At 40.8% G+C, this 15982-nt stretch overlaps 1 protein-coding gene and 1 long non-coding RNA gene across 2 annotated transcripts in view; one reads left to right on the top strand and one right to left on the bottom strand.

The window, feature by feature from the left end:
* Nucleotides 1–8134: 8134 nt before the first annotated feature.
* Nucleotides 8135–13283, bottom strand: LOC135247588 (uncharacterized). Its single transcript, XR_010328243.1, has 2 exons — nucleotides 12020–13283; nucleotides 8135–9963 (listed from the first exon to the last, which is right to left on the bottom strand). It is a non-coding gene; the product is annotated as an uncharacterized LOC135247588 (long non-coding RNA).
* A 1313-nt stretch (nucleotides 13284–14596) lies between these two features.
* The window catches only part of nid2a (nidogen 2a (osteonidogen)), a 28754-nt gene continuing 27368 nt past the window's right edge, over nucleotides 14597–15982 (top strand). Inside the window, exon 1 of the mRNA XM_064321158.1 lies at nucleotides 14597–14980. Coding sequence (XP_064177228.1) covers nucleotides 14774–14980 — 207 coding nt within the window. The 5' untranslated portion in view covers nucleotides 14597–14773. The remainder of the gene's footprint in view (nucleotides 14981–15982) is intronic.

Below are 15982 nucleotides of genomic sequence, written 5' to 3'. Positions count from 1 at the left end.
CAAACCTGCTTATTCCTGGTCAGGGTCTTGGGGGTGGTGGAGCCTATCCTCACATGCATTGGGAAAAGACAGGAATACACCCTGGACAGTTTGCCAATCCATCATAGGGCACACACACCATGTAGTGCTTTAGTCTTACACTTGTACCTCCATCCAGCACTTACATTGCACTTGTATTGTTATCTTGATGTTGTAGTTTGTTGTCATGCCTCCTAGTTTGACTTACTGTAACTTTCTGACCTAGCCTATGCTTACTGTGTGAACTGGACTTAACTTGTCCATGACTATGAACAACTGTTGCATAATGAGTATTATACCTTGTCGGACCTGTGTTTTCTAGTTGTTCCAATGACCGTCGGTATGCACTTTTTGTACCTTGCTTTGGATAAAAAGCATATGCACAAATAAATGTAATGCTATGTAACATCTTTCACACCTATAGGCTGTTTAACCTGACCTAACTTGGGTGTCTTTGGACTGTGGGAGGAACCCAGAGGAAACCCACACGGAAACTCCACACAGAAGGGAATTGGAACCTGGGACTTTCTTGCTGTGAGGTGACAGTGCTATCCACTGCACCACCGTGCTGCTCCTGTATCACACGTGTGTGCAAGTTTGTGATGGGGGAAATGCAGGCGTGCAGTCTGTGTGCCTGTATGCTGGACTGTTGGACTGTAACTGCATCGATGCCTCTGGTGGAGAGATTTTCTCTTATTGCCCGACATTAATATCAGAGTTGTCCTGGAGCATCGTAGGGTGTCATCTTACGCCCCCACACACACAATCAGAATTTCCCTACTTTCCTCTCTTTTGATGAGTAACCTTTCAGTGCTGCGTGGGCTGTGTAACTGCCTCCTGACAGTGCCACTGTGTGGCCCTGATTGCCTCTGACCAAGGCCTTGTGAAATTCGAGAGAAATTGCTCTAAGTCTCGTCAGGTTCTGAACGCCAGCACCCAGAAGTACAAACTCCAGTTTCTCTGGGTTAAGGCCAATCAGTTAAAGAGTTGCGGCTCTTTTACACAAATGGGAAATGGGAATAATAGCCTTTCACTTTATAGGGCTGGAAGGCTCAGCTGTTTCTACAGGTGTGTAAAGTCTCAAAGGCACTCAGGACTCTGTACTGGCTGCTCCAAGTAAGAGTTCATTCATATGAGCCCCTGGCAATCAGGCCTGTATTCAACCAACACCCGTCTTTAAATGGGACTTACAAGAAAATGAGAGCATTATACTTTGTCTTCACAAACTCAGTTTGTCAAGTTGGTTTTAGTGATTGTTGAACTGAAAGATTCTTGCTATTAATTGTTAGTCACATTTAATGACACATTTTGATTGAATCATCTGACCTTCAGTCTTGATTCTTTTTCTAATTTTCCAAATGTACCCTTTTTTTTTGGGGGGGGGAGGTTATTTTACCCATGTATTTGCAATGCAGACACAATCCATGGCTCTGATAGTACAATGAAAATAAATAATCTGTTAAAATGTCAGCAATGTTGCCAGTGAGAAAAAAACTGTCTGAATTCTGTTTTTTTAATGGCATAAGCCCTGTTATTTTATGGCATGGTCAATAAATAATGAGTTATTGCCATTATTCTACATGAGTTTGACAGTGTTTTGGAAAAAAAATAGTGAAATTTAGAACAATGAACCCTCCAAACAGAGCATAAATGCTTCCAGTTCTCCTCGGCGCTTGTGAGCACCTGATATTCCCACAAGACTGTCCCCTAGTGGGCAAAAATGTGACACACGCAACAAAAATACAAAATACACAAAAAATAGCCATAAAATGTAAAACGTGCATAAATGGCTCCTACAGCTGCTTTCACCCGCTTGTATTCTCAGAGCAGTCTGCCTGGGCCAGTGCCTCAGGGCTGGGACTGTCTTAGTGACGTGTGAAAATGCGCATTCTGCAGGTAAAATGTGGTTTAGGCTGGGCACGGAGGCTTTAGAGATTCTTAAACCTACAGCTCTATTCGAACAAGATTCAGACAAGATTGGCGGTTTGCCACAGGACAAATAGCGTGCGCTGCGCTGAACAGCTGGGGTACCCGAACCTTCGCAGCAGAACGTGTGAAACCTCATCCTGTGTGAGAAATGCAGCTTGACACTTACAAGCATTTAACCTTTTTGTTCGTGTTCGTGTTCGTGTGCGTGTGTGTGTGTGTGTGTGTGTGTGTAGAGACTTGGCCCAGTTACAGTGTCGCAGATCTGTGCGTGACGTATGAGGCAGGCAGCGTCTCTTTGCACCAGTGGAGAACTCCTTCTGCCTGGTGTGTTTGTCAATGAGCTGCCGGTCCCCGGAGGAGCATGCGCTTCTGCATACATTTTCACCTCTGGCACTGAGTCCACGATCACTGCATTGTGACGTGCACGGGGCTCGTTCTTCTGATGATTTGGGCGTGGCACTTAAAGGTGCAGATGGCTCAGTTTGGAAAATTCGCCTAGCTGCTGTGTTCAAGTGGGACATGCCCCAGGCAAGGTTATTCCCAATTACGGAGTAAAACGTGTGCAGACTTTTACTGGGAAAAAGCTGTCAATCTTTATGTAATAGAACACAAATATATAAGAACAGGCCACTTAGCCTGTCTAGGCTCGTAGTTCGCCTGCGATGTAGAGACACTGTGCTAGTGATGTGTAAAACCTGCACCAAGCCCACCTCAACCATATCTGTTACTATGTGGTCTAGCAGGCGGTCAGCACTGCAACACGCTGAAAATGGACGTTGCCGTCTCGTTCAGTTGCCGTGAATAAGTATACAGACATCCGTTGGTCCCAACCGCTTCTGTGCAGAATTTGAAAGCGTATACACTGCCAGCTCGCTGGACCCTGGACACAGTGCTGTGGGCTCTTTTGAGGTCTCCCTCCAACGGGTGGTAGTGTAAAACACCTTTTACAGAAGATGGCCTCCTTTTTGCTCATTACATCTGCTGATAGAGGGAGCTTCATGGGCTTTCAGTCACAACAAACAAATTCATTGAACTTTAGCCCAAAACTTTGGCATGGATTCAGGCCTGCAACAAGTTATCTGGTTTTAATTAATGCATTATGCATGAATCCAAGTTAGTCCTATTCTTTCTCATGAAACCTCTATAAAATCTCAATGTAGTTTTACTCAGTAAACACAAATTTTATAGGTTTTTATAGGTATACAACTGTGAATTATTAAATTATTAGGTGTCCACCACTTGCCATGATGCAGGAGACTGCAAAAATTCAAAATGGAGGATAGGCTACATAATAGCCACTGATTGTCATATTGGAACATTTGTAAACAGTTGCCTACAACAATTTGAGGGCTATAAACCCAGTGTGTGTCTATTAAACAGTAACCTAGCAACTCCTTTCACAACATAAAAATACCCCTATTCTCTATGGTATGAAAACACCCATTAAATAAAATACATATATATATATTGGGAGTGTGACCTTTTATGTATCTCTATTTACAGCATGAAATACAACAAATCCTCACTAATCTATAGCTTTGGTTTTAATGAACAGTTTTTAAAAACAGAGATTATAATTTCAGTGGTTGCAGTTGCAGTGATGACATTTTAGAACCTCTGCCAAGCTAATGTAGACTTAGCATGACCATGGGGTTAGAACAGGACTAAGATCCTGGATATGTTGCCATGGAAATAAGCCAAATTCAATACAAGGTTTGTGTCATGAAACGAGGGCCAATCAATTCCTCTAACCCATTAATCACACCTCAGGGAAATGTCCCCAGTTCCAGTGCCTCGAAATAATTTGAATGTATCACAGTCAGCAACAAATGACATTTAGACAAATTCATGTCAAAAAACAGTGGCACATAACACGTGTACAATTGCTTTTTTCTAACCATATACAGACATAACTAATGTTTTGCTTTCAAAAGTCATAATACCAATTCATGAAGATTATTTGTATCATGGTTTTGGCACCTGAGGATGTTTCTTGCCATTGAAAATATATATGTTTATTTTTCAAATACTCTCAAGGTTTAACGAACTTGCCATGACCTCCGTCACCCCCTATTTATTGACTGCTCCCAAATAATTTCCACCATCTGCCACTTCCATTGTAACCAAGCGTGTCCCCAGTGAGTCCACCCCTTCTAGAAACCACCGTCGCACCGACATCAGCAGTTTTGGACAAACGCTGAATGATCCCTCTGTCAGCCCTCTGAAAGCACCTGATCAGCACCACTGCTGCGGCTGCATGGCTCTCATTCTGAAAGGGGGAGGGGCCAGGGTCTGTGTGCTGCAGGGATGGGAGGCTGCTGTCGACCTCTCACGCAGCAGAGCATGGCCCTGTTCAAACCTGTACCTATCCAGATTGTGTCTAGATTCAGTCGAGACGGATGCCAGTTCACGCCTGGCATCAGAAGGCGTCTCCACATGCATCTTGAGTGACCACTTGTGATTGGATCTCACTTCCCCGCCCAATAGGCAAATAAACACGTACATCATTTTCGTTTGCAAAGACCAAATGTGTTGTTGTTTTTAACTGGCGGGAGGCAGCAATGCCTACTCTGCCGGAAATTAAAAGAAGAAGTTTGCAAAGACATTGGGGCGCCTGTTGTTGTCGCTTCTTCTTGTTGTTTCTCACTTTAATATGACGCCGTTGCGCGCGAATGAGTACGCACTTCCACTCACGCAGAGGATGTCAGTTGACTAGGCGGTCCTTCAGTGTGGCCCAGGACGCAATATACAATCTTACCATTGGTTCTGCCCCTCCTTTTGTTTCTCAACCACCACTAAACCGTCCTGTCATGTCTCAACCACCAAGAAACCCTCTTTTCATCTCTCAACCCCCAAGAAACCCCCCTGTCATCTCTCAACCACCAAGAAACCTTCCTGTCGCCTCTCAACTACCAACAAACCCTCCTGTCATCTCTCAACCACCAAGAACTGACATGTTTACTTCCAAAAATGGAGAACTACCATGGTTGGAGCCCCAGTTGAAAGACAGGGTAGACTTGTGCTGCTAATGTCATCAAAATGGTTTCAGGACCCACCAGATATGCTAGCAGTCATGTACAAGACATAAAGTCTGCATTTGAACTCTTCATAACACCATCAATGCAAAAGGATATTCTTGAGATGACAAACTTAGAGGGGAGGCGTGTGTATGGTGACAATTGGAAAGAGCTGGGTGTGACCCACTAGCAATGCTATATTGGGTTGCTTATTTTGGCAGGAGTGTACAAGTCAAAAGGTGAAGCAACAGCAAGCCTTTGGAATGCTAACACTGGTAGGGCAATTTTTCCAGCTACAATGTCTCTGGAGACATTTCATGTTCTCTCCCACATTATACGCTTTGACGACAGGGAATAAGGCAGGGACGATAGGAGCGTGTCAAACTTGCACCTATCTCGTTTGAATGAAGAATTGATACCCACGGGTACCTAGTTGAGCTGTTATGTTCATTCTTTATCAAAACTCAGTTCTGGTGACTAATTTACTTTTTATTAGTGTTTCTTCATTATTGAATTACTTTTTGTTACTTATTGATGTTCTGAAGTGTTTTCTGAACCTAAACATTTGAAATGTTTGACATTTTTTCTATTTTTTCCTGGGGTCAAATTGACCCCGAACATAAAATGTTACTATGCTTGATAATAAAAGGTGTGTTTATTTCCAAATGTTATTTTTCTTTTTTAATGAGCACTTAATACCAACATAAAGACCTGCAACCACCAAAACATACTTTGTTTTCAATTTTAGGTCAATGAATTAGATTGTACAGTCATTTGCATATTTCGCAATAGTCATATAAAATCAATACTTGATGTATAAGGGGAGGATGGGGGGAGTCATGTTTTATTTACTGGGCTATTAAAATGGTCAGTAGAAAGGCCTAAAGTAGCTGAGAGGGAAACTTGGGTAACACTTTCAGTTACAATTTTTTTCTGCAGATTTATATTGCTGGGGTGAATTGACCCCAAACATAAAATGTGTTAGTTAATTTGAACATAATCGGAGGATTAAAAATCGCTCCATAGGGGGCGCAATTGTGCCAATGCTTGGACCCCTCCCAACGCCGCTTGCGGCTTTAATTATTATTATTATTATTATTATTATTATTATTATTAAAGTTATAAAAAAGAGAGAGACGCCACCTCATAGACATCAATTTAGAGAAATTACAATAAAATCATGTTGGTTTAAAAAAAAAATTTTTTTAAAGGGTTTGTTTGTAGTAAAGGTCTTTTTATTCATATATATATACTGAAGGACAGTACCCGCACACATCAGTGACACACAGTCCTTTTAGTAGCTCATCTCGAACAGTAGTAGCTATAATATACTATTACGCAAGGATGGGCGTTGACCACTGAGAACCATGAAACTCAGATTTTTATGTTCGTACTTTGCTCAGGGAAAGCAGTGTTCCATCGGTGTCTGTGGCCACCTGAACACCGGGGACTAACGTGACAGGCTGTTCTCACAGACGCGCTAATGTGAAGGATGCACTGTTAGCATCTTCATTCATCACTCCGTTTCTTACCCGTTAAATTCATTTTACCCTTCAGTCCCCCGGTTACCGAACGGATGATTCCCGAAGTGGATCTGGCTTCCCTCAGAAAACAACACTGCCGGTGCGATGGCTGAACACACGCATTTTCACAGCGCCGTGACATTGCCCTTCAATAATTGATGCCGTAATTGAACCTCCCAGAATGCCATTAAATGAAAATGTTGATTCATAGCTTGACCTTTGGTGATTTAATTACAGGGGTTAATGCTTGTAACACTGGGGCTCGCCAGGAAATACGATCATCCAGTGACTGGAATGCATCGCCACAACTTTTATGACAGGAAAACTAAAAGAAGAAAAATTTTAAAAGAAGCTATTTAAAGCTGTTAAGAAATTATGATGTTACATATAATGTTACTATCTGTAAAAGTAATTAAATATATTAAACAATCATTAAATGAATGAATGAAACCCATGCAAAGGACATTTGTAAAAAAAACTATCTAGAACACATACCAGGGGTATTACTTTGTTTTGAAAAAAATTTCAATTGAAATATATTAGAATTTTTTGTTTTGCAAAAAGAGAGGTTCTGTTTTGCCCACAGTCCTTTCATTGCAAAGAAAAAACTGAAATGACAATGCTGACTGTTTTTGTGATTCCAGTACAAAGCAAATCTTAATATTTCTTGTGTGCAAGCTGCCTTTCAGCATCATATTACACTACTCTGATGATCTGATAGTATTCTGTTTTCTGACTGTATCAGAAATTACATTTGAAGCAGACTACAACACAGAATTGACACATTTTGCTTTCCTAGAACCCTGTTTCTGGAAACCGAATGGTTTGAGCAAATGCTTGCAGACAATGCAACCTTCAGGACTTGAAGTGTAGCACTGTTTCAGATGTGGCAAGTCCAGAGGTCAGACAGTAAAAATCCTGCCTTGTGTTTCTTCCAACCATTAACTCAGCCACCTGATTTCAGTAATTAGTACAACCTCCCGGCTGAAGAATTGTGCTAATCAGCAAACCCAGGTGACTGTAACAAAATACTGGGGAGGACTTATACTTTCTGAACCGGGATTTTCCTCCTCTGCGAAGGTATAATATGTGCTAGAACAGTGGCGAGGGACGTTCGACTTGGCTTCAGTTTTATTCTCTAGTGCCCTCTAGTGGCCATTGTTGCGAATTACACACGCGTGTTTTTTGGTGAGCGAAGCTGCAGAGCCTGCATTAGTTGCGAGGATAGGCTTCTATCAGCCGTGGTTTGTCAAGATGTTTACAATGCTCAGGACTCGCTTTGCGGTAATGTGCTATTGTAGACCCGCTTCCCGGGGGACGCAGTTTAGTGGAGTCTTGCATGGCTAACTTCCTCAGAGCTCTGTGGTGGACAGTTCCTGGGAAAAATGGAGTCTGAAAGTTGATTTGATTGCAGTAAGTTGCTCACTTCCTATTTTTTTTTTAGACAATAATGAGATCCAGCTGTAGTGTATCTATTTGCACTCCATTAGATGCCATTCGTTATATCTATGCTCCAACATAACTTTGAGTTCAGATCAGCTCCTCTTTCTGATAAGGCACATTTTCATTCATCATATTTTGTAGTGATCTTTAAAACTAACACAGATTTTTTTTAACCCGTTCATTCATTATGTACAGCAAGGCAGGTAGTATGTATTATTCATTTATTTATTTTTGGGGGGTATGTACACAAAACCTTGTATGCAAAATAAATGAATCCAAAATACTGTCAGAATGCACTCTTGTGAACTTGCTACTTTTCAGCTGGTGAACAGAAGGACAGCCAAGCTTCCTGATGAAAACATAAAATAACTTTAAAAGGATGAGGTTGGAAATGGTTAAAATTCTGCTCTTGATCTTGGACATAACATGATCTCTTTGGTTTTTCCAAGTATTCCTGATATGACAGAGATTAAAATACAGGGAAAAAATAAACAAAACACGGGCCAACAATCTTGTATTTTTCTTTGTTTTTCAAATAAATGATTTATATCACTGATTAATAATTAAACAAACAAATCTGGTTTATTACTTTGTATGCCAGGATCAAGACTTATGTTCCTTAATTATCGTTGCGCTTTCCATTTATTGAAAAGATGTTATGCTCAGTTTTCCCATTTTTATGCAATCCCGGAAACCACAGTAAATATAATGGGGGTCAAAATTACTGGCACTCAAGCATTTTTCGCTATTTGTTACACCTTTAGAAACATTTTGGTCTTTAAACCTTTACTGGTTCGATTTCAAGATGTACGGGGAAAAAAAAAACATTTTTAAAGCAAAATTTTGCAGTTTTGCTTCATAATAAATAAAACACGATCCGGACAAAGCTTGCTAACCAGTTGTGGCCAAAATAAAATACACATTCCTAGTCCCATCGATGGTGCATCAACAGGCACCGTTCCCTCTTTCTCGAGGTTCATTACCATACACACTCCTGCAAGACCACTCTGCTCCTCTTTCTCTGACGGCCTTCCCTTCCCTAAAGTCATGTCTCGTACTATCTCCCCCTTCTCTGAGTCATGCCTCTTTGCTCGCTAGTGGTGGAATAAGCTCCCCACCACAAGCTGGACCGTTGAGTAACTGTCTATCGCAGACTTGCTACATTGAGCACCAGTATGCTCTCAACCTCCCTCTTGCCCCTAGTATGGTACTTACATTTGTCGTAAATGTACGTATTAATTTCTACTATTGGTTGTCACACAGTCCTCAGCGTTTCTCGTTTCCTAAACGTTGACGTGCGTACTTATGGAAGACGCTCTGGTTAAAAAGCGATTGCTAAAGGCTTAAATGTATATTTTAATGACTTGTGGGGTTGGAAATCTCGCTGGAATTATGAACTTAACCCTAAAGTCGTCAGTAAACAAAATAAAAACACGCGCCTTGAGTTAAAATAGCAAGATGGGTATGCTCCTAAGCAGACAGAGCTATATTGGTCTTTAGTGGTTGAATTAGCCTACTGTACACAGTTAGGTAGCAGTTAGTCTTTCTTCGTCCTTTTACAAAACAAATGGCGGTGATTCTGTCGTACCGCGACATAGGCTAACAAGCAGTAATACAGCCACATTGTCAGGAAATAGAAAGACTGTAATCCCACTGCGCAGCAGTTTTTTTTCACATGCATCTTGAAATTTATCTGCGCGCTATTTCGGCCCTTGAAAATCATCCCAGGCAGTTAATTCCAGGCGATCCTGTACGGTGCTTGGGGTGTGACCACCGTCTCCAAGACTACCGGTACGCATGTGGCAAGGGTTGGGATCTGGTGTCGCTGAAGTCGTCCGTGGCGTACGTGACATACATAGTTTATCAAACAGCTTGTGCAACTGTTTGCGGCAGAGGGAGGTGCGCAAGATGATGAAAACCCAAGGATCCACAATGGAGTTGACCGAGAGGAAACGCATTGCCAACAAGTCCCGCTGCTCTTCCTCCCACGGTGCACATTCGTATGAAGAAAAGGCACCAGTGTAAACCCGGACCTGAGGAATGGATTGCAAAATGTAGGTAAAAGGGTGAACCGAAGGCGAAGCATCCTTAACAGACACAAGGAGAGAAGGATACTACAGATCAAAGGAAACTCTTCTAAATGTTTGACAAAGGTTTTTAGTTCCAGCTTATCTCATGTTTAATTGCCTCTCTGAGGCCCAGTGTTCCAAAAACATACCATTTTTTCCCAGGGGCCATAGACACACCTTTTTTTCTTCCAAAAATAAGTTTAGAACAACATTTCCCAGTTTCTTAGGCCCTATACTATCTTTTAACAGCATATTTGGAGTGTAGATGTGGTGACCAACAAACTTCGCTTGCTTCTCCCCCACCACCGCCACCCATTTCAAAATACCGGAATGACCGTATTCGCCGTCTGTTTTACATGAGTTCCAGTGAATACCTTATGATTGTGTCACTACTGTGTACAGTTGATGGGCGGTCAGGCCTTGACCCCCTACCTCCCCCCTACCCCCTCCAATCAAGGACCATAGCCCTACATTTCCCATGTGCTCCAGTTAATGTTTCATGACTGTCACCAGTCTGTGTTGACAACGGTAATGTCACACGCGTAGACTCGTGCACGCTTGCATGCCAGGCAGAGCAGAAAATCCAGCTACAGGTCGGACACTGCCCAGTAAGGACATTGCAAACATTGCAATTCGAGATGTGCAAACAATAGCCACAGATGTGATGTTTCCGCCACTCCTATACAGATCTCAAGAACTGCTTCCTTCTGCATCACACGGAACAGGGAGACATGGAGACGGATCCACACTAACAAACTATGATTAGGCTACTTGAGGAGTTAAAGAATAAAATAAGAATAAAACTTCAACATGTGATTGTCATGTTATCATCACAAATAAACAATAAAGTTTTAGTTTTGAAACAAGCACAACTGTATCAGTGAGTATGTAAGTGATGAGTGTGCTTACTGGGAAACATTATGACCATTTCTGCTGCCGCTCGAACCCAACGTCGCATTTTTACTGCATGTTCAGAAATTTGCACCAAAACATAAAAATGGTCATTTTTCAACATGTTCCTTGTCTGATGCCTCCTACAAAAAGGTTTTAAGAGTAAAATAATTATTTTTTAAATTACATCAATGTCTGGGTCTAACAGACTTTAAGAATGTTAGCTTATTAGCTCATTACCATTTGTCCTTTAACTGTTAATTTTCCACATATGGTTCAGTATCAGTGACCAGATGTACACATTCAGCATTTGAGACTTAATTGATTTCAGCTGTAGGTCTATGAATACATTTTCTTCTGTCAATCATTTACGGTACGTAACAAAGTGAAAAATTACCTGACTGAGTGATAAATCACTGTTTAAGGAAATTAGATTATTATGGAATTTTATTTATTTTGAACGTGAATATCTTTCTGATATGTGTCATTAAGAGAGTAATCATCCCTCACCAGGCAATAAAAGACTAAAACCTTTGGAAACCCTCATACCACTCTGACACAAAATAACTATCATCAATATTCAATAACTATTTATACGCTCTCTATAAATTTGTTGACTAAAATACATGTTGAATGTATTAAATGTCGCCCTTCTTGTTATATTTCCAGACTGGTGCTTTGTCCGTTAACATCAAGAAATGTATAAAGAATTTAGAAGATTTAAAAAATGTTGTCAGCCATTTGCAAATCTTTTCAATGTGAGTATATCCTTGGAAACCCGCTGTTTCTGAGTTTAAAGCACCATATACATTGTTTCACCGTCAATAAAAACATGGTTTTATATGCTCTTGGTTTATCAACTTGAGGTCAGAGTACATTTAAGCGTTTTTCATTGGCTATATTTAATGCAAACGTACGTCGACAATTTTCTGTTGGAGAACTTAAGAAATTAGTTCAATTGCAGTTTTCAGTCACTACCTGTAGGTTTTGTTTCGATTTTTATGCCAGATTTCCGTCAGCATTAAATATCAACTTTTCGTGAATTCAAGTGCAGGCAGCGGAGAGTTCTACGCAAAGTAGAGAGCGTATAAATGCCGTCAAAATGCGACTGGTATCAGAAAGCGCGTACCGTTACAGGGATGGAGCAAATGAGAAAGCTCAAGGTCATCAGCATGAGAACGACCAAGTGACCCAGCTCCTCGGAATGCTGGGGAGACGCGGTGGTTCTCGTTCGCGCGCTGGCGTTGTAAATGCACCTTTTGCGGGTAAGCTTGTACATCTTCATCAGGTTGATTTTGACCAGCATATTGCAGATAACCACTGCAAGGATAGCCAATGTCAAGAGCGTAGCATATACCAAGGAAAACGCCTTGTTCGCGGGTCTCGTGTCATTCAGTCTGATAAAGCACCAGGTCCCGGGGTGGTACTGCCGGTAGTCGCCGAAACCGAAGAGGGGCAGGACGCAGAAGAGAAAACTGAACGCGTAGATGCTGAATAAGCACATCAGCGCTCTCCTCCGGGTAACTTGCCGATTGTAGACATAAGGATATCCAACGGAGAGCAGACATTCCACTGCAATTGCCAGTAGGATTAGTGTGGGGCACAGTCCAAAGAAAGACATCAGCAACCCAAAAGTGTTGCACAAGTGTCTGCTGATTTGCGATAGACATTTGGAAAGTGCATAACATGCCAATACTACTGGACTCAGTAAAACTTTTCCCAGCAGGTCCGTCCAAGCCAAGCCTGAGACCAACACATAGAAAACTGAAACACGTTTGCCCGGTGCGATGCTTTTGTGTCGAAAAATGATACAAAGAGCGATGATATTACCAATCAAACCCGTCGTGAAAAGCGCCACCGGGTATAGAACGCTCGGTTTCATCTTCTCACCTGAAATGGTGCAGCTAGAATTGCAGGTCATCCTGTGATGTTCTTGGTGCTGCTGGCAGAAGACTCGACTTAAATATCAGACTGCGTGGGAGTTGTGTGTTGATCATGTGAGCATGCTCCTCAAGTATCTTTAATATTGGACAAATAGTGGACAGACAGGGTACACAGTTGCTTCACTTCCCGGAACAAGGTCGATGCCTCCTCGACCACACGTATTAATTCGTGTGTCACTACTGAGCATTCTCATACAGTCATAGGCATATGACAGGCTATTGTGACTATTAAAATTTGAAATGTGAAAAAACGTAGTACTGAACTACTGAATGAGTTAATGAAGGACAGTCTGCTTTAAACGAAAAAGCAACATGGTGATTGACTGCTCCTTTGGCGGACTAGAGTACAGTTTCATATAATATTACACAATAGTCAAACTTCGAATTGGTATTTGAATTAGTATATTAGGATTAGGATTGTTATTATTGTTGTTGCTGTTAAGACACCACTAAAACCACAACCACTATAGCAACAAAGTAAAGCCAACAACAACAACAACAACAATAATAATAATAATAATAATAATAATAATAATAATAATAATAATAATTCGTTTTGTTCGGTAAGATTGCCATCGTGTGGTATTCTGGAGAATTCTACTTTTCTCATTTTTGCAGGCACCTTTCTTAATGCTCTAAGACCTTTCCCTTTCAAAAAAAAAAAAAAAAAAACTTTAAAAAAACAGTTGTTAGTCTGAATTCCTGGGGCGCCTGTACTATTTATAACACAGCTATTACGGTTATTTGAGATTCAGACGGCACTTCAATCAGAAAGCGCCACAAGGCGGCGCTGCGCACCTAAAGGAATTTTCTTTCGTCTTCATTTCAATAGAAATGAATCATTTCACGAGTTATAATTTGGTTACAATTCCTAATGTAAACGTTCAAATTATAATCTCTCTCCAAAAAAACTGTTTACATATAAATAAATGAACATGCATAAGACTTATATTGTTAATGATGTGATAATAACTTCCAAGCCAATTACCTGAAAACGGAGTCTAAAGAATTCCATGAGAAACGAAGGAAATACCCCGTGCAGTGGCCAATGTTGCATCGCTGTGTTCTGTCTGAATAATAATAATAATAATAATGTTTCAATGACATTCTCATTTTGGTCTAATTCATTTAGCGTCGAATCTGGCTTATACATAGCAAGGATAAGAAACTACTTAATGTAGGCTACTATTAGGTCTACTATTAAGATACAAATTCTCCAAAATACTGTTTAAATTTTTTGTATTACTTTGACTTGTGTCTCATACCTGATTTTATTCATTTGTGCCTACCCTGCTTTGTTTCACTAACTGAATTGATTTAAAACTCAGTGCGACTTCCTAGTCTAGGCCTAATAAAATATTAATACATTTACCTTTTGCGCCTTCAGAACATGGGATATTTACAATTGCGGTTTATAGTAGAGGTTAGAATTTGTCCCGTCTAATCGCCGAACCGCGTACGTAAGGGCATTCTAATGCGCAAAGCGCGCTAAAAACTGTATAAATTGACTAAGTAATTTTAGATATTGTCAAAAGAGACGAGTTTTATCAAATATGAGCTTTCACAGACCCTCCACTCCTACAGTGACTAAAACGTTTGCTCGCATCGAGGCGGACAAGGAGCTATGAGAAACTCTTTTGTGAGTGATTTAAAAAAAACTTTAGATTTTTAAAATGAAAACCAGATGGTGTCCAGTGTCTTGCCAGTCAGGAGCAATGTAGCCAATCAGCGGCTACTGTCCCACTAGATCCCTCCTGTTTTACTTTTCTTGAGTACTTGGGTCAGGGGTAGAAGTTGATGTGGGTTGAAATTCCTATAGAAATTGAGATCCCCTAAGCTTCTTATCAGCTTCGTCCGCCGCTGGTCGAATCCCCGCTCGTTCAGGGTGTGAAGTCGAATTTTTTCCTCCTGATCAATGCCGCGTCGATTTTAGCCGCACCATGAATATGTGGATGAAATTGACAATACTTTTTCTCAAACTCTCATGGACTGTCTATTTTGTAGCAGCCATCCAAAGGAAAGACATTTTCCCCTATGGGCCAGACAACGGCGATTTAATTCTTCAGGAGGGCGACGATGAAACCTCCAAAGCGCTCGAGCTAAAGAAGCCCATGTTCTTCTATGAAGCGCAGTTCAGTGATTTATACGTAAGTAAATCAAATATAGAACATTATATTTTCGACATGGGGCACTGTGTATTTTAGCATTTAAGTTACTATACATGTTGTGAAGGAAGGCTACCACTGGTGAACTATGCCAATATTCTGCGCACGTGCATTGCAACACGTATCTATTGAAGGCGAACGAACGACTTGCTGGCCTATTTATGATATATTAAATAAAAAGAACTAGTTTAAAAATTACAAATGAATTTTGAAGATAAGAAGAAGAAAAAACACATTGATATAATATACAAAAGTGTGTATGAAGCGGTTATTTAGTATGCCTAATAGGTATCATACCTACACTGTGAGTAGAATTGCAAATATTAAACTTCAAGTTCTCTGATCAAGTTAATCGGACTTCTAAGCCGGACTCTATATTATGGTGTTATCATTCTGTTGTAGTCAAGTGCAGAAGCCTAACTTATACCCTGAGATAAACTCAGGGAACTCGTACCTCCCTCAGAGTGGATGCGTTGAGTTGTATGCTGTGACCCAGAATAACCCACACGAAGGAAAACGGCTATGGACTGTTTAGCTTTCTCTTCAGACCGTGGTACTCAACTTCCGTTCTATCTGTTAAACATTATTAAATTAAACCACACGTGGGGATTTCCCAAAAGGGTTTACGCACGAGCCGAGTTGGACTGACCGATTTTCTTGCGCTAACCGATCGATTGTCGACATCTGTGGTGTTCTGGGAATCTGCAAAAGTCCTTAAACTCGCGAGATGGAATAGTAAAGCTGTCATCGTAGCCTCACACCAGATGTAAAGTAACTCGTTTAAAACATTTTATGTGGGGCAGTTAGCAGGGTGTAATCTACTGCCCACTCTAACAGGCAAGTATCAGTTGCCAACTAAAACTCACGAACAGATGGTACTTCCATAGAAATGTTTAGAAGTTTAATATTTTATTATGAAGAAAAAAAAAACGGGCAGGATTTAAGCAGTGTTGAAAGATAACATTTCAGGCAGTTGTGAACAAT

Source organism: Anguilla rostrata, chromosome 1, assembly GCF_018555375.3.
Source record: "Anguilla rostrata isolate EN2019 chromosome 1, ASM1855537v3, whole genome shotgun sequence".
Lineage (NCBI taxonomy): Eukaryota > Metazoa > Chordata > Actinopteri > Anguilliformes > Anguillidae > Anguilla > Anguilla rostrata.
The sequence above is the reverse complement of the archived record's forward strand: the minus strand, read 5'-3'. Positions and strand labels throughout refer to the sequence as shown.